Source organism: Symsagittifera roscoffensis, chromosome 10, assembly GCF_963678635.1.
Source record: "Symsagittifera roscoffensis chromosome 10, txSymRosc1.1, whole genome shotgun sequence".
Taxonomy (NCBI): domain Eukaryota; kingdom Metazoa; phylum Xenacoelomorpha; order Acoela; family Convolutidae; genus Symsagittifera; species Symsagittifera roscoffensis.
In genome coordinates this window covers 804,813-824,634 of record NC_087071.1, presented here as the reverse complement: position 1 = coordinate 824,634, position 19,822 = coordinate 804,813, and the positions used below count along the sequence as shown (strand labels likewise).

Below are 19,822 nucleotides of genomic sequence, written 5' to 3'. Positions count from 1 at the left end.
TGCAGCAGCTCATGTTCAATTATCAATCATAACAAAAAGATAAGATAGTGCATACCTGGCAAAAAACTATTTGTCATTTACAAGTTAGCTTCAGTTCATTTTCATATATTACAAGTAGACAAACAAAACAACAGATACTTACTACGTAGACACATACGTCAACTACATTATAGCACGCAAAATGAGGTCTTTTTTTTATTTAGCCCAAAAATTATCAGATATCATCAAATATTTTCAAAGTTGGCAAGCAGTTAAAATCAGAAAAGAAGATGATTTAAATTTAGAGATGTGTAATTGCTAGTAATCCGAATTCAATTCAGTGTTGATGACAATGATTAATGCTTTCTTTTCCAATAATCACCCGAAGTGAACTGTTCAACATAAACAACTTCAATCACCAGTTCTTAGTTGTTATTTCTATTCTCTCAGTTGCATTCATCCACTGTAAACATCATCCAATATTTGCACTTAAATAGTTCCATTTTGATCGATTGCTGTTTTCGTCTGCCTTAAACTTCACTTTGTAAAAGTTGCTCCCATGTTCTCTGATAGGTAGATACCTTCTCCATCTTCTGTATTTTCTCTTTAAGCAGAGTTGACTTTTTACACGCTTTGGTATTTGTGTTAATTGGTTAGCTATGTTTTTTTTCCTTTCTGAGAAACAACTTGTCACCAAGCGGCCGAAAAAAAAACAGAGCCAACAGACAGTTGGAAGAGTAAAAAATAGATGGCCTTAAAGCTCTTTAAATAACTAGAACAATTAATGATAGACACTGTTTTCATCAAATTAACCCAATTTGAGAAAACTGGATCACTAGTTATTCTTTTATATTTTGCTGGGAAATCTGATAATTAATTTCCATTTTCAATACTAGAAGTCGCTCACGTTTTTCGTGACCTTTACAATTTTGCTGTCCGATATTGTAGTTTGCCTTTCTTTTAACAAAGGAAATGAACTGAACTTAAAAAGACATCAGAAGTCAAACTGCGAAAACGTATATTTGAGCCTGAACAAATTTTAAGACTGAAAAAAAAGCGAAATCAACTTCGAATATCGAAACTAGAAATTGTTCGTTTTTTGACCATTTGCTCTATCATAAATAGAGAGCGTATTTCAGCAGTGCAATGGTACAGTGCGTTTTTAAACTTGACTTTTAAAAACATTTTTTTTTTCGTATTAGCCCCTGGGGTTAAAAACTAGTTGTTAGATGGTGGCTTAAAAAGTTTTGATAACTATGGTTAGCGTTAATTAACAAGTCAACCATGCGTGTGTCACTGTGTGTGTATGTGTGTCTAGTACATGTGTGTGTGTGTGTCTATCCCTTGAGAGAAGACATGCCAGCCTTCATGACTTCATCCACTAAGAGTAGATTGGAGGCTATCACAGTGGAGGAGTGAATGAGTTGTCTCTTCACACAATAGTTGTCCAGCACTCCCCCCTCCACCGGGTCCATACTCGCCCCACTCTTCAGATCCAACCCCACCCACTTCCCACACCCACTCTAAAAACACAAAACAAACATATTCAAAAATGCATTAAGGTCTATTCAAATCAAGATTTAGCTAAGAAAAAAACGTAATTGAATAATAGAAATAACAAAAACTCAACAAAAACTGAAATGAATCGACAAAATGAGCAATACATTTTAGTTGAGCTCACAAAAACTCAAGCAAATCATATAAAATCATCAATGTAATCAGCAAAACCTATGCAATGAAAACAGCCAACTTACAGGTGGAAAAGAGTAATGAACGCAAGGAAACTGAAAAAAAAAAAACCTTTTGAATTTCGGAGGAAAAATTAGACGGCCAATTTATGGTAGACACTTTTTTGTTAAAATAACCCAATTTGAGAAAACTTGATCAATAGGTAAAATTGTCATTCCCTGGAAATCTAAATATTAAATTCCACTTTCAAAACTAGACATTGTTCTTATTTTTTCGCGCCATTTCCGCGCTCGTATTTAGAGAGTGCTATTTGGGTCGAACCTGTGTAGAGGTTGAACTCAATAAGTGCCGCAAAACCGCTTTACAATTATGGGTTTTCAGCGGCAGAGGTGTAGAATTGGTGATTCTACTGTATTACATGCTATAGAAACCTGAGTGTAAAATTGGTAATTCATGATGAAAACGGTTGAAAATTGCGAAATTTGATTTTAACGTAAACTGACTGTATGAACTTGTAGCAATGAAATTCAGTGATAGATAAGCTTAGTTTGAGAGCAAACAATCGTAATCGGACTTTGCACCTTGAATTTGGCCTCTAGGGCGAAGAATTGGAAAAAAGAAGAAAGCGCTAAAAATCTGGAAACCCCCCCGGATTGGGAACCACTGGTCCGATCCTTATGAAAATTGGTGGGTGACTAATAGAGATGATTTTAGCCGGGCATGCAAATTTTCAGACCCCTGGGACACTTGGGGGCGAGTGATATTGATTTCCGAAAATGCAATTAGCACTTTTTGTAAACCGGTAACTAATGGTCAGAGTGACTTCAAATTGCAATATGTTGTAGCCCTAGGCGAGGGAAGATCACCGCTGGGATTTTGAACGCATCCGGTTATTACTTCCGGTACTACGCCCTATGTAAACAAAACTCACTTTTCGTAATTTCTCGACCCCTGATGATGCTAGGAGGTTGAAACTTGGTGGGATGGTAGGTTGGGGTAAGACCTATAATGTATCAATGTTTGGACCCAATCCGGCGGCTACGTCGGAAGCTATTAGCACGTGGAAATTAAATAAGGCTATTAACACCTGATAGTGATATTTGACTTGTGATTTTAATGCACCAATGTGAAGGGGGCCCAACCCAGTAGGGGGACCCCTAGTGACCCAATCCTCTCCTGAACTTCCTATGGGGTGAAAATGGCAGTTTTAGGGAAAAGTGTTAATTGACCCAATATTTTCGAAAATATGGGAAGGGATGGTCCGATATGAATGAAACTTAGCGGGAATAATCTTCCATCGAAAATGAGACGTTTGGACGCGTTTGACCTCATTTGACCTCGGATGACCTCTAAGAGGTCATTTGGCATTTTTGACCCCAAGACCCCGGAACCCCCTGAAAAGTAATAAATTAGCATTGTAAGGACCCGTAAGGGATACCTACCCACCTGGGTAGATAAGGGGAGGCCCCTAAAACGAGATTTTCTAGTTTTGACCTTTGTACCCGAGCGAAAGTGATTTTTTGTAATTAGTAAACATTGGGGTCAGCTTAACCCACTCCACTTGGACTTTCGATAAGAACGACAGAGAAGTAAAAATACAGCCCCGTACAAAAATTGGGAACATCTATGGGGGGAAATGGGAATTTCGGGATGAAGATTTTATGAACAGCCCTAGCATATTAAACAAATTCTTGTGGTGTTTTTTCGGATCAAAACGGACACGGGGAACGGAATTACCCAGCCCTTGGACTTAGGGAAATAAAATTAAAAATGACCAAAAATGGAAACTTTTCAAGTATCACGGAAGTTAAATTACCGGTTGCGTGAGAGCTACCCAATTCATAGGAAAGGGAAAAAGCTAGGAAGAACTAAAAAAAATCATGCAAGTGGTCATTTGTCAAATACGCTTGGGAGCTGATTTTGTAGTTGAACCCAATGTTTGCTTAGTATGTCCTGATTAACTAAGTGGCACCCCGATGTTTAATTAAAGCTGACCTAATGGTTGATTCAGCTGATAAGTCCTGAGTGGCAGCTAGTTGAGTGAACCTTAGTAGGGATAGGGAACGGTACACCTCTGACCGAACCGAAAGTAAGTAAAGATAACGATACGCGATTAAGGTAATACCACCAAACTGGTCAGAACAATTGATACTGAGATAGAGTATAGTTGGTTCTCAGTTAGTTAGAGAGAACAGTGATAACTACGATTGAGAGTAGTTGGTTCTCGGTCAGAGTAAGAGAACAGTGTGAGCTACTACTAAGGGTGGTTGGTTCTCAATCAGAGAAGAGAACAATTATTGCTAGTGAGCGAGTTGCGCTGGAACCAGAGTTTAGTACCGGGTTGAGACAGTTGTGCGAGCGAGTTGCGCTGGAACCCGAGTTTGGTACCGGGTTGAACTAGTTGTGTCGCTGCTCTGCTAGAGTAGGCGAGTTTTGAATCGAGTCAACCGAAAATTTACGAGTGATTGAACGGAACGGGACGCGGGCTTCAATATAGAAGTTGCTAAATAGTAGTTAGCTCATTAAGGGCACTGTAAATTGTTTTATTTCCTTTGCGATTGAGAATTTACTTATTGTGCCCACGATTTGCTGAACTAGCTAAAAGCGCAAGAGGAGAGCCGAAAAGAGCCTAAATTAAGGGGGAAGTTGTGTAATCCTTTGATCGGCCGATTTAGTCTGACCACCAACATAACCCTTTCGGGATTGTGGATCATATCGTGTCTTAGTGTCCCCCGCCATTACACGGTATAAAAAGGAGAGAAACTCTGCGGCAGTTGAGTAGAGTGAAAACCTGCTTAGAGGAGACGACTCCCCGAAAAAGAATCTACAAGAGGGAAGCTGTAATTGAAGAAAAATAGCAAAAAGGCGTATCAGCATAAAAAAAAGGAGAATCAGCCTAAAAAAGAACATAGCCGACTGACATTTGGAAAACTGTCAATTAAAGCAAGTACCCTGAGAAGAACACTTGTTTAATTAACACTAGAAACTTTAAGAAAAAAATCAGATAGTATTCAAGCTTTTTGAATTACAAGTGACATTTATTCATCAAACAAACGCATTTTGAGAAAACTGGATCAATAGGTAACTTTTCTGTTTCTCTGAGAAATCTGATTATTAAAATCTAGTTTCGAAATTAGAAGACGTTCATTTTTTTGCGACTTTTCCACTTTTGATTTTCGATAGAGAAGTTCACCTTCCTTTTAACAAAGGGAAAAAACTGACCTTAAAAAGTAAATTTGAGTTTGAACAAATTTCAAACTTTAACTGAAAAAAAACGAAAAAAAATCATCACGACCTAAGATCATAAGTATTCAGGAAAGAGCAAGTTAAATATAATTCTATCTATTTCAATTCCTAAAATGAACATTGTTAATCGATTAAGATTGCTTTAAAATCGATCCAAAACCATTTTTCCAGGCGGGTGAGCTCTGATTGTTAACAAAATTTTTCCGCGTTCAGTCCTTTGAGGATGAGGGATTCCCCCGCAATGACATCCTCCCACTTTCGACCACAAAAGAAGAGCATCGATAGAAGAATTATTTTGAGTCTCAGTTAAAGCCCCTCAAAAGAATAGAGCAGAATTGAAGCAGTGAAGATACTGCAGCCCCACCTGGTGACCAAATCAGTGGCTGCCTCTAATGAAGTATGCTTTTGTTGAAACCATTCAATAACATTGCAGGTGTTAATGGGTAATAATCTCGAGGATTATCGCATATAACTGTCAATGGCCTGCAGTTCACAATTCCTTCAATTTGACATACGAGGGTGTATAGCTCGTCGCAACATAAACTTGTTGTAAATTTCTTTAGTAGCAATTTCATTGGTTTAACTACTGCCTCTCATAATCCTCCAATTTGGGAGCTCTAGTTTGTATAGTCATCCAGATAAAACCCACATTTAATACTGCTTGTGGCACGCATTCTTGGCCATATCGCTCCTGAGGAAACTTCTTGAATTTAATGAGGTATTCCGATGAGCCGATGAAATTAGTCCCGTTAAACGGGAAAATCTTTTTCGGACAACCACGGTGCACTATGAACATTCTTCTAGCTTTTTTTTTGAAAAAAAAAAACGAAAAAAAAAATCATCGCGATCTATATAAAAATCTGAACAATGTTCATTGACTCTCAAAAAAAACTATTCAAAAAAACAACACAATGCTCACAAGCTCATTTAGGCAAAAACAAACGAACAAAATGAACGCGCATATAGTTAAAATGAGTGAATTAGTTAACAAATGGTAATAAGAAGTGTAGATAACTAGTGGTGACCTTGTGCTGCTGTAGACTGTCTATTAGTGTGACGATGGACTCCTGAGCATCCAGTCCCGCATTCTGGGCCAGCACTTTGGGGATGATGAGGAGAGCGTCTGCGAATGCCTGGATGCCCAATTTGGCACGCCCCTGCACCTCCGCCTAAACAGACACAGTATGTAAACACCTCTGGAGGCCACTCAACATTTGTCAGACGGTAATGGCTAGAGATATGGCTATAGAGCCACCACCGCTAGAGTCCAGATACAATACTGCATACATCTTTTTGCTTGGTGCAATTTTCACATGATTGAAAAACGGATCTGGTATCTCTACCACTCCCCCACCGCCAAATTTCACACTCTCCATTTTAATAGTTATACCATGTGTTATTAAGGCTGAATGCGTTGTTGCGATGTAAGGTATGAACAACAGATGTCTTCAAAATAGTTAGTTTGTCCACCATGCAAATTTCATTGCATTATTACAATGTAAAAAGAGTGTTCAAAACTGAAATTCAAATAAGAGGAGAAGTGGAAAAGAGCCCGGCTCTGAACTGATTCTTACGAGCGGCAAATAAAAAAATAGTCAACAGACAGTTGGAAAAGAGTCATAAACGCAAGAAAATAGAAAAAATATATAAAATTTTTTTTAAAAAAAAACTTCAACTTTGGAATTTCGATTTTCAGTTTTCATGTTCGATAGTTGAGTTTACCTTTGTTTTAACAAAGAAAATAAAATGAACGTAACAATAAGTCGAAAGTCAAGCCGCTAAAAAGTAATTTGAGACTGAACAAATTTTAAGACTTCCTGAAAAAAAAAATACCCCAGACCTGTATATGAGTCTTCTCTATGTTCAAGGCTACGCTCAATTATCAGAAAAAATTGTTGATGAGTTATTTGAAAGGTTGTTTCGATTGTCTGAAGCGAAGCCGATAGTTACTGCTTTAGATTGATAGTACATGTAAGCCAATGTTTAATACAATGCTCCAGTAGAATTAGCACAAGAACAAGAATTAGCTTCGCAAACACTAGCGAGATTACGACAAAAAACAGCTCTAGAAAGTGCAATAAGAAAAATAGGCTCGAATTTGTAAAAATTCTGCTAGGTCTAGGTTTCGATCTGCGACTTTCTGCTATCAAAAGTTTTTGAGTCTCATGCACTCACCACTCAGCCCTCGCCGCTCAACCACGCGAGATATATTGGGTTAAAAAAAATTGAAATCGAGTTTTTATTATTGTATTGAAATTTGAAGCAATAGCTTTTTCCGGTTCATTTGAACAATGAGAACTGCATCAGCTGTGTTAACTTTATACAATTTGAATGTCAAAGCACCAAAAAGCTGTAAAGGTGCCCCAAAAGTGGCACTAATATTTGCGACTTGGGTTAGAAAAAAAAGAAGATTCGTAATAATATACTAAGCTGACGCTGGTGTAATTAAGATGAAATAGGCCTGAAAAGTTTGAGACAATCAATCAGTTTGTTGCCATTTCAAGCAATCGATGAATCGCACCGTGCAAAACCGAGCACAATTCCGTAAAACAACAACTTAAGTGGTGTTCAGATTTTGACGGACGCTTTGACAACATAACTTGAAAAAAGGTTACCAATACAATTCAATGAATAACTCGCACCATTTTTTTCTATTATTTGGAACTGCTTTTTCCACCAAAAATTGTTCAACAGTGATCAATTATGACTTTTTTATTCTTCTTCAAATTTGCTTTGGATGTTGGAGCCGCTCTTTGTATCGACCGCAACCAGGACACCATTAGGACCAATAGAAGGGAGGGTGACGAAAAGTGATCAAAATGGATGTTTGTTGGATTGTGAAGAGAATATGCACATTGGGCTTTTTATTCTAATTGAACACGCTGTCTCTTTTTCCTAACCCTACCTGCGAATAATGACAAATAATATGTTTTTTCACATAATCCGATTGGTAAAAAAAAATGAACATGTTACACCATAAAATTGATGCTCGTTCCAGGTCGGTGGGGAAGAGGAAAGAGATCCGACTCGCTATGTTGATACACCTTGCTCTGAATCAATTAATGTGATCTTTCGTTCTTGCACACTTGAATCAAGGCAAAAAGAGTAATTTGTTCGTTCGTATATATAATAAGTATATCTGTGCAATGTATGTATGTGGGTGTATATATGTACTTGCCTTGTACTGAAGCAGTTTCTGACTGGCGTACACTTCGAATGCACCTGCCCCTGGCAACACACAGTCATCCTGTATGGCATTCTTCACTGCACGCAGACCATCGTGCACTGCATCTTTGATCTACAATGAAGAGAGAAAGAAGAAGTGAACAAAGCCAATACTCAACACAAATTCTTGGTCCCAACAAGCCCAAAACAACCCAACAGTTTGAAGGTGAACACTAACGATAAACTAACTTCGAGAGATCGAGTCTCTCAATAAATAACAAGTCAGTGACAACTTCAAGTCAGTGACAACTTCAAGCCAGGGCATCAGCGGGATGAACAAACCAACTGACAAGTTTACATCCGATTATTTTCATGGCTTAGAGTATAAAACACATTTTACTAGTCTTAAAAAACGACCCCAAACAGTTGTTTAGAAAGAAACTATTTATGACAATTATTGGATGCCAGCCATGTATTATAATGCGAAACAGTTGAAAATACGAAGTTCTTTTCAATTTCACTTTCAAAAGAAAGTTATGACTAGTAAAATGTTTCTATACTGTAACCCATGAAAATAATCGGATTTAAACTTGTTAGCTGGCTTGCTCACAGCCCCAGCGACCCCTTCCCCCTCCCCCCCACATTGAAAAAAAATTCCACTTTCGAACGCTTGCTTTTTTATATTGCATTAAGAACATTAAGGTTCGAATTAGTTATTCGTTAAAAACTTCGTTTAAAAAGTTTTCAAATTCGAATTGAAATACCGGGGAGTAACGTGGAAAAAGAGTCCACAAATGAAATTGCTCTTTTAATTGTAACTTGTTTTGAGGCATAATTTAGCCCAATTACAGACACAGAGGCGAAGTGAAGCTTCAACCGACTTGCGCTACAAGAACTCATTTCACACACATTCAGCGTTTTCCATTTGACAAATTCGATGATGCAAAATCATTTTCAATATGTAGCTAACAGAAAGTTGGAAAACTGTAAATCAAGTCCAAAAACGGAAAAGGAAAAAATATTGATAATTCAGTGAGACGACAATTGCTCACAAGCAACAATGGGTGGTATTTCGAAAAGCGACGACTAGCCACAGAGCATTTAAGCATAAAAAATATCATCATCATTGTTTCTTCATTTAGACACCTCTTTTACAGAAGAATCAGTTGTCACAAAGTTTCTTGTTGAGTAGTTTCGTAGACTCTTTCTCGTATTTTGTTGGGTTGCCTTGTTTCGAATTATTGTTCCGACTTTCGATACGAAAGTAACGGAATATTTGTGCTCGGCGTGAGTTAATCCGTCTTAGAAATCGTTCCAAGTTGGTAAAAAGAAGCTTAGTTGACATAATTGGTTTGTTACAAGGAGCGAAATCTATTCTTTTGTACTTGAAATTACGCGTGGGGGGATGATTTTCATTTAAAAAAATTTCAAATTTTCATTTTATTTTAATTCATTGAATTTTCTAAGGTTATTACTGCTCTATAAACCTTAAAAGGCAGTCGGAACATTCAGGGCTTCGCCCTGATACGAGCAGTCTTGTTGATTTAATGCTTTGCTACATTGCACTTCATCGTACATTAATAATCAAAAAAAGCTCGAGCCAGTTAAAAACATCACTGCTCTTGAAAACTAATTAGAAACAAGACTGCTCGTATCAGGGCAAAGCCCTGAATGTTCCGACTGCCTTTTAAGGCTTATGGAGCAGTAATAACTTTAAAAAATTAAATGAAATAAAAAAAATGAAATTTTTTTTTCTAAAATTTGAAATTTTTTGAATGAAAATCATCCCCCACACCCCATATAAAGTACAAAAGGATAGATTTCGTTCCTTGTATCAATTATGGCAAATAAGCTTCGTTCAACCAATTTGGAACGATTTATAAGACGGATTAAATCTCCGCTTACGCGTTAATAGCTCGAATTAGATCGCGCGTTAATTGTCAAATTGGTCAAAATGGCCAAAATGGCAATCTTTAAACCCTCATTACTTTACGAAAAATGATCACAGGTGAAATATTTTTCAAATTTAAGCTCAAGACAACAATACCTTTTGGATGATATAAAAAATTCCGTCAAAAATGGCTAGTTAAAAAGTCGAAATTTGTCTGAAGAAAAAAAACCCACCCCGAGCACAAATATTCCGTTACTTTCGTATCGAAAGTCGGAACAATAATTCGACGTCCAGCAGTCAAACAGCCTAGCCTTATTGGCTGTGGGATTTTATATGGAATAGTCACATATTGTTGCCATGACATTATTTTCGTGCAACTCGAAAAATGTTCATAGCGTTAAAGCTCTTTAAATTTGAAAAAAAGCGGGAAAAAAAAGAACTTGAAATTAAATTTCTAGAAATTTGCAAGAAAATTCAACGCCTTCGGAAAAAATTTGAAGCCCAAACTAACTGGTAAGGAGCTTCTACACGATAGAGTTTCTGCAGTGCACACTGAACAAAACAATAATGCAACCTCAAACAGTCTTTCTCTCAGAAACCTTGTGATCACAAAATATTACATTTTTGGTGAAAACCCCGATTCGCTTGAAACAGCAAAAATTTGCCATCTAACACATCTTGAGCCCCTCTTTTCACGTCAGAGAAACAAAATTAGTAAGCTTTCGATCGGTAACTTACTGGGTGACATAGAAACATCATCATAAAAATATTGCTAAAGTTTCTCTCAACATAAAAATGGTCGAAGAAACTGAAACCACACAGTCTAGTAAAATTGAGAAACGCTGACATTTGAGCGGAAAAAATGTTGGAACGAAAGTACAGGTGCCATTAGAAGCTTCACACGGAGCATTAATTTTGTAAGAAAGAAGTCCAACCTTCACAAAATCATTTGAGCGGAAAGTGCCGATAAAGAATAGTCTGACAGACGATAGTCTATAATGGCCAAAAATGTGAGTTTGCAAAAAAGACGTTCCGACTAGAATCGAACTCGTTTGATTTTCCATTAGATACGAAATGCAATGCGGAATGTGGCGACCACGCCTACTCCATGTAATATAGTACAGGCGCCCTCTTTTAGCGCTTCCAGCAGTAGGGAAGGGGATGGATTGGAGTGATGTGATGTGACGTGTAGAGAGTGAGTGAGTGAGTGAGTGTACCTGTGTGAGTGTGTGTCGGTTGGGTCCCTTGATGAGGAGGGTGACACTCTGGGGGTTCTTGCACTTCTCCACAAATGTGAACTTGTCCTCCCCCAACACACTCTCGTACGCCAGTCCACAGTGGCCTAACAACACACACACACATGATACATACATGCCATGACATGTACTGGTAACAGATTACTAGAGAAAAATGACCCATCTAGAACACCGGAACAAGGGGTGAAAAAATGGGGGGTCTTGTCTCATTCTCTCTCTCATTCTCCCTCTCTCTAGTCTCACCTAGTACTTGAGGGGTGAGGTCGTCGAAACTGTTCACGGCCTCTCCCCCACACGCCAGACTGATCCTCTCCATATTCCTCCTCTTGGCTCGTCTCAGTCCAATGATGTTCTCTCTGGCCAGCGCGTCCAGCGAGAGGGGGTCGATGCCCTTCTGGTTGATGAGCAGGAAGCCCTTCTTCGGGTCATCCCCACACACTTCCTTCTTCAGAGCAATCACCTGCACCAATCATCCAGTCAAACAAACAACTACAGCAGCCGCCATGTTGACCACAGCAACAGCAAAGCAACTGTTTCAAACCAAAATACAATGCAGAAGCATCGAGCGGAGATGCACGAGAAAAAGAAAAAAACAAGAAAAAGAATAACTCATCCAAGAGTATACATACAACAAAATACTGAAGACAGGAAATCCTTGGAAAAGCTTGATTACCAAATGAGCTAATCTACCCTTGAAATTTACTAAAAAACTTTACCATGCTTATGGTCAGAGGGCGGATCTAGGTTTTCTCGAAGGGGAGGGGATTTTCAAAATCCACTTTTTTTTAGGTCGACCAAATTGATTTTATGAGCTCTCCCATATCACTATAGCCCCATTTTTACCAAATCTGCTTCCCACCCCACATTTCATACTTTCAATTTTTACAGTTGTCTTACCTGTTATAATGGCTGCATCCCTGATTTTACGATGTAAGGCGTATAGAAATAATAAGTTCAGAATTCAAATTTTCATTGCATAACAACGCTTAAGTTTTTTCAAAATTAACATTCAAATAAGAGGGATGGAAAAGAGCCACGAAATCAATTGACATTTACAAAATTGCAAAAACGGTCAATTTTTGAACCGAAATTTAGCTTGATTAGCTTTAAATAAATCCGGCTCTTTTTTCTGACATCTTGATTCCTTGTTACCTTTTTAGTTTGCTTGATCTTTAATACTTGTAATTTTACCGTTTGACTTTTATTTTACTTTAATGACGTTTTGACTGTCTTCTGAAATCAACTGGGTTCGGTTCTTGATGGCTTTGTGAGAGAGTTACCTTCTACTGCTTTAGCTTCAACGGTAGATAATTCGCTTTTACACTGAATTCAATTCATAATTATCATTTTCAAAACCCCCCTTTTTTAAACTTCTTGTTTGTAATAAATGTTAGGGAAAATCAATCAATTTCAAATATCACTCTTCTTTTTTTTTCAATTTCGGACTGCTTCAATCTTCACTTGTCTGTCTGCAAACCTGACGACCATTTCATAATTCTAATTACGACTGTTACTTCTCGTAGCACTTTGATTTAACTCTGGAAACATATATGAAACAAGAAGATACAATATAATCATATAAAATTCCATTGGTGAATTCCATTTGGTGAGATTGAAGCCTCCGACTGACAAAACTTTCTGAGTTCTAACATGATAGTCGCGGCTTCTATCTGGATAATATCACAAAAAGGTCGTCCATATAAATATTGCGTTCCACTAGTTTGAGAGAACGCGGATAGTTGTTGAAGCTGTCTATTTCACATCTTTGCAAAGCATAGGAGGCCATACAAGGTGAGTCTGAGGTCCCAAAAATGTGACTTGTATACTGATTTGACTTGTATGCTAAAAAGTGACTTGTAGACTTGAATACCGACTATCAAAGCAACATAATTATTAGTAAAAGTCGGGAAGGAACATGTCTGAGATGCCGATATGCTCGGCAGAGCTTGTTCATTTTGTTAGGGAAAATCAATCAATTTCAAATATCACTCTTCTTTTTTTCAATTTCGGACTGCTTCAATTTTCACTTGTCTGTCTGCAAACCTGAAGACCATTTCATAATTCTAATTACGACTGTTACTTCTCGTAGCACTTTGATTTAACTCTGGAAACAAATATGAAACAAGAAGATACAATATAATCATATAAAATTCCATTGGTGAATTCCATCTGGTGAGATTGAAGCCTCCGACTGACAAAACTTTCTGAGTTCTAACATGATAGTCGCGGCTTCTATTCTGGATAATATCACAAAAAGGTCGTCCATATAAATATTGCGTTCCACTAGTTTGAGAGAACGCGGATAGTTGTTGAAGCTGTCTATTTCACATCTTTGCAAAGCATAGGAGGCCATACAAGGTGAGTCTGAGGTCCCAAAAAATGTGACTTGTATACTGATGTGACTTGTATGCAAAAATGTGACTTGTACACTTGAATACCGACTATCAAAGCAACAGAATTATTAGTAGAAGTCGGGAAGGAACATGTCTGAGATGCCGATATGCTCGGCAGAGCTTGTTCATTTTGCCGATGTTCACAGGAGACATGTTGAGATTAGGTTCAGAAACCAAATAGACTAAGTTGGTATAATTCGCCGTAGAACCATAAGGTCGAAATTGACTGCAAGATTCTAAGAGAGAGTAATTTCTCGATTGAAATGATAACCGCCAACAGATATTGTTCATAAGTTGTTCATTTCAAGACCTAATTCTGACGCCGCGGAATTTGAGATCACGCTTTGGCAACAACCATTATCAAGATATGCATATGTGTGTATCAATTTATTTCCAATCGACAATTCAACTGGAACAAAGGGGAACCTGGCCTTTTCCGAAACATGAGCGACGAGTGAAGCTGTGTTTCTGATGTTAAAGTGTGTGCCATTGTTATCAAGAAGAAGTTTAAGATGTTTCAATCTGCAATCTCTGCAGCTGAAATCTGAGTTGCAATCTTTGAAGGTTCGTTGAAGGACAAAAGTTCAATTAGGAATTTTCCTGATTTTAAGCAACTGGAGACGATGTATATTGGCTCCTTTTGAAGCCACGCATGATTTGGTTATCGTTTTGAATAGTACCAGAATTGTCATTTGACGTGTATGATGATCCATACCTGCCAAAATTTCTACTCACAGAAATTCTATTAATTTGAGGCAGACTTTCGTGCTGTGACAATTCCATACAAGCATTAGCGTAATTACGGAACCAGTTGACTAAATCAACCAGAGATGGCTGATTTAAAGAAATTTCAATAGTGTGGCGATGCCAATCCAAGTGAACACGATTTGGTAGTTTAGCTAGACTCAAATTTAGATTTGTCGTAGAATGAATATCATGTTCGAAACCCAATTGGGCAAATGTATTAGGTTCTTCTATTGAAGGGGATCGAAACTGATTGAGTTTTACAAGAAATGAGTTAATAATCCGTAGCTGATTACCAAAGCACTCCTTGCGACGTTGTAAGGCCGAGACGTATGTGTCGCCTTGCAACCATACCCATTTTCAAGTATATAGGCTTCGTCTTTGAGCAGAAATTGAAGATGAATCACTTTCTCGGTGTTAGACATTGGTGATTGATCAATTGTGATACTAAAAAAACCGAACCAATTGAGCCATTTTCAAGGGTCACCGTCCTAATGAGTTCTTTAAAAATTGGGAACTGACTTCCGAAAGCAAGTGGACATTGAACATGAATCAGTGGTGTGATTTCCAGTAGTGAGATTTGATTGATGTAGATTATGGAAGCCAACGTGTGCGTTGAGAGCAAACAGATTTGCATCTGGGTTCAGCGTGTTTTGCAGATTAAGAAAATTAGAAGAATTGTGTTTATCAATCGCCAGCGCATGCGAACTTAGGCGATGGCTATCGAAACTTTGAGATCCTGAGAGCCGATTGTTTGATGAAGTAACTGTTGATGCAGATGATTGCGAACTTTCATTCGTCATAAAATCAATAGCAGTGGCAATGTTGGCGGCAGCAGCTGTGCTACCCTGCAGTTGTATAGTAGGCTGATGGCTTGTTTACTAGTTCACTGGTACTTCTTAAACAAGAGAAACTTTTTCTAATAATCAAAATATGTGCATAAACTCTAAAAGTTAGACTGTTCGTTCAATTTATCGGCATTCAGTGAATCAACAGATTCTTATTTATTTTTGGTCTCGCCCAGCTCATCTATTGAGTCTTGTTTCTTCGATGCAATGTTCAAAAAACAACTTTATACGGTGTTAATTTCATCATTGTATAAAGTTTTTAATGAAACTAATTATTGTGTCTCATCGTTATTAACAAAAGTGCTTTCATCATTTTTGATTAAATTATTTGAACCTCCCAAAGAGGATCTTTTAGAGTTATTGCGAGACATTTGTAGCCAATTAATCTTGAATTCCAGAACGCAGGGATTGACGCCTATTATCCTACTACCTTTTTATACCTAGCGAAATATTTGGGAATACGATTTTGAAAAAGCTGTCTAAATTTTATATAAACCACCAACTAAAACAACTTATACCCGCTGTCTCCCAATTTTAAATCAAGATCCAAAAAACCGACCGAAAAAATAACTTCCCGTTTTACCAACTCGAAGAAAACCGACCATTTGCCTGAAAAGTCTATTCCAACTGGCCTAACTACCACGTCTCACCTATCTAAGGTCACCCAACTTACCTCACAACCTTTTTGAAATAAGGTTAAAGCTTTCAAACAAAAATTCTGGTGCTCGTGCTCGCCCACGGGGAGCAAAAAACAAATACAGGCAGCAACCACTTGACAATGAGGGTTGGAAGAAAAACTGAGGGGTACAGTTGAGTTTGAACGGGTCCCTCCAGAAATTTTCCCGCTCACCCACAGAAAATTAACAGACAAAATAAGGATTGAACAAAAAAAGGGGTTCAAGCAAACTAAAACAGATCACTACACACTAACACTTCGCCGGGGGAGGAGGGTTCTCACGTAATTGGAACAGCTCCCCCAATTCACGTAATCTGAAATTTTTCTAGTTATATGAAACCAAGCCAAATTTAGGTAAAACAGATTTTTTTCAGACATCTGTGGGAAACACGAAAGTGAACAATTAAGGGAGTCTTTGAAAATTAATGGAATAACTTCAAGCTCTATCGAACTTGACATTTTTGAATCGCAGATGAAAGCACTTTCTTATGTCGAAATCTGAATTGTTCGTTGAAATTTGATGTTCATGGTTAGGGAGAGGCAAATTAAATGAACAGATGTCAGAAGCCAAAAGCGTCATATCTTTGAATAAACCAGTAGAGTTCCACAGATTTGGGCGCCAATTAAGCGAATGACCATCCTAAATCTGGAACTGCAAGCCGCCGTTTAAGGAGCTCAATTAGCTCAAATCGTTCGTGATGAATCGGACTATAAAACTCCTTAAGTTAAATTTTGGTCGGATAGTACAACAGTCTTGTATTGGCTAAAAACCCCTGAGCTGCGTCTCGCAAAACTTCTTGATTTTTAACACTGCTCTGCTTCAAAAATGTCCCTTTCCTCCTGTTGGCTTTCAGGTCCATATTTCTTGAGTCAGCAACAAATTGCTTGGCCACAGCAAGGTCGTCTATGTTTCAATTCTTTTCAATTTCCAATGATGCCCTTAATGGCAGAGCCATCTTCAAAACAATGCATTATCGATGTTTAACGCTTCAGCAACTGGCAAAGATTAATTAGAGCGACAGCTTACTGATTTCTCTTCGTTGACATCCTAAAGAAACGTCGATGTTCTTTAGAAATGACGATCTGCACTAAAGCTTATCTCTACATAATTAAAAGCTCTCAACTACAGGATTTTGACCAGGAACTGTTAACGCTCAGTCCAGTTCTACACAATTCTCATGTCATTCGATCAAAAGGTCGGCTAAGCAACTCTACAATTTTGTCTACTGTTCGTTATCGTATCATTTTGAGTGGATTCAACGATATTGTGCAACTTCTCATAAAGTTCGTACACACATCTAATTCTCATGTCGGCAGAGAACAGATTTCGAGTCTTCTCTTAGAGTACTACTGGAAACTTCGATCTAAAGCTACTGTTAAGCATATTGTGCGACAATGTTTGCCGTGTCGACGCATGGTACAGGAAATAAACTGACCTCTGATGTCAGATCTTCCAGAAAAACGTCTGCCAACAGAAAACCATTTTCCCTTTCTGACGACAGGAATAGATTTTATCGGAACCTTCCCGTATTTTGTTACCAGAAGCAGGAGATTCGAGGTGTTATACTTTGTACTTGCCTTGTCGTTGGAGCCGTTTACCTTGAGCTCGCAATTGATTTCTCAGCTGAGTGTGTTTTACATAAGTTTACAGCATGAACAAAGACCTATCATCTACTTTGTTTTACCCTACAAAATTATCGTATTTTGATTTGCATTATCATGCAAATGGGGACGAATCATGCAAATGGGGGCTTTTTACTTTATATTTTGCTTGACCTTTGTTACTTGTAATTTTACCGTTTGACTTTTATTTTAATCACGTTTTGACGACAAGAGTCAATGGTTTTGACAACTTCGGCTCTTGATGGCTTGTGAGAGAATTACTTTCTTCTGCTTTAATTTCAAAGCTAAAGAATTCGCTTTTAAACTGAATACAATTCACAGAGCGCGTCTTCTTTTTCATTTTGGGACTTCTTCAACCCTCACTTGTCTGTCTGCAAAGCCGACGACCATTTCATAGTTCTAATTTTGACTGTTTCTTCTCATAGCACTTGGATTGATAAACAACTCTGGAAATAAATAGGAAGCAAGAAGGTACAACGAAATCATATACAAAACAAAGAAAGAAAGATACCAAAAAAATATGAATACACAAAGGAGATATGATTAATCCAACTATGATAACCAAGTAAATATGATCTATTTACAAGGGAACTTCACAAGTGTAAACCAACACGAGCACTAAATTTTGATCACTTTCTTTGAAGTTCAGAAAAACAGTTGTAAGGCCCCTTCCGACATCAGGTCGCTCAAACGACAAACAAATGCATCAATACGGCAATAATGGAGCTGTAGTTTAGTAATGATTGAAAGCAATATTCAAACCCTCCTCTATCAAACGATTTTAGAATTTTCTATGTTGTGGTATTTTGCATCCCCCATGGCAGAGATATGCATACTTTAAAAGAAATCTAGATTTTGGGCGTGCTACTTCGGCCTGCATTTGAATCAACTTGAAATAAGACTCAACATGCTAGCAGCAGCACAACTCACTCACTCACCTGCTTCACGCGGTGGTCAATCACACTCCTCTCTGCGGCCACCAGCTTCTCCCTTTCCTCCGCCGATTTGTAGAAGAATGACGAGTTCACCTCCGTCTTCTCATACTCCAGCGACACATTGCACGTCAGAATGACACAGTCCTCTGCCTTCTTCGGCATGTTCGGGTGTCTGGCTCCGTGGTCCATGACGATGCCACGCACCAGCTGAGTGTCCACATCTAACTTATGCATCATCTCCATGATCTCTATCATGTGCAGATCCAGCGGCTTGCCCTCCACTTTGATGGCCAGCACAGCGTCCACTATCTTCTCCGTCAGCAGATCGGCCATCACTGGGTGCACTTTAGTTCTCAGAGATGTCCTGGCCACATTGCACAGTGTCTCTCTGTCTATCTTTCCACTCAGACACTTCATGTCTTCCAGAAGAGTAAGTGCCTTCTCCTTGGCCAGAGTGAATCCCTCAGTCAACAGTCTAGGGTGCAGCCCCTCGGAAACGTACAGCTCTGCTTGCTTGATCAGCTCTCCGATGATCAACACATTAGAGGTTGTCCCGTCGCCTGTCACGTCGTCTTGAGCGGTGGCTACTCTTGCAACAAGCGATGCAGTAGGGTGTTGGATTTGCATTTCGTGCAGCAGAACATTTCCATCCTTGGTGATCTTAATGTCTCCTGCTCCCGAAACCAACATCTTCATTGTTCCTTTTGGCCCCAAATTAGTCCTCAACACATCTTGCAAACCTCTCGCAGCATTTATGTTCACCGAGAGCGCTTGAGCAGCACGAGCAATCTCCGCTTTGGGATTCAACACTTTGATAGCAGACATCTGGCAAACTGAAAAAGCACTCATATATCTCGAATCCTTCGCCATTCAGGCCTACTTTTCAACCAAGAAGCCATGTTTTGTTAGCCGTTTACAATTACTTTTTTCTATTTCATCTTGTTCGCCAATAGAAGATAGAAGAAGTTATGCGCACTCTCAGTTCAAAACCTCGTTTAAAATTTTTCTTTAAAGATTAAATTAATTTGTGGAATTAGTTCAAGAAAGCTAGTTCTGTTCCAACAGAGATCAGAGTTATTATTAACAATTGATTTTTCATCAAAATTTCCATTCAAAAACTGGAAACGAGTGAAAAAAAATAAGTTCTTCTTGTTTTTCCCATCCTAAACTCACATAAGCCTCAAATTTATTGCGTAACGAACGATTTTACAAGGTAAAGTAATGAACAAATATGTTTGTCATGGCCTCATTAGTCCACATGCCAATATTCGTAACAATCGGAAAATGCGAACAAAATATTGGCTTGTAAATATTATGAGTTAGATTCTCACCATTGCTCATATACAAAATAATAAAATTAAATAATAGAAATAAAAG

General features: G+C 38.2%; 2 protein-coding genes across 4 annotated transcripts in view; both read right to left on the bottom strand.

Moving 5' to 3' along the window:
* LOC134855180 (uncharacterized) overlaps positions 1 to 19,822 on the bottom strand; it is a 92,045-nt gene that overhangs the window by 23,159 nt on the left and 49,064 nt on the right. The window lies entirely within an intron of this gene.
* LOC134855182 (T-complex protein 1 subunit zeta-like) lies at positions 363 to 19,284 on the bottom strand. The gene is made up of 7 exons (XM_063871613.1): positions 18,449 to 19,284; positions 11,470 to 11,686; positions 11,188 to 11,312; positions 8,093 to 8,212; positions 5,940 to 6,083; positions 1,263 to 1,502; positions 363 to 583 (listed from the first exon to the last, which is right to left on the bottom strand). Exons 1-6 carry the CDS (start codon positions 19,268 to 19,270, stop codon positions 1,317 to 1,319), a joined length of 1,614 nt encoding a protein of 537 aa, XP_063727683.1. The 5' UTR covers positions 19,271 to 19,284; the 3' UTR covers positions 363 to 583; positions 1,263 to 1,316.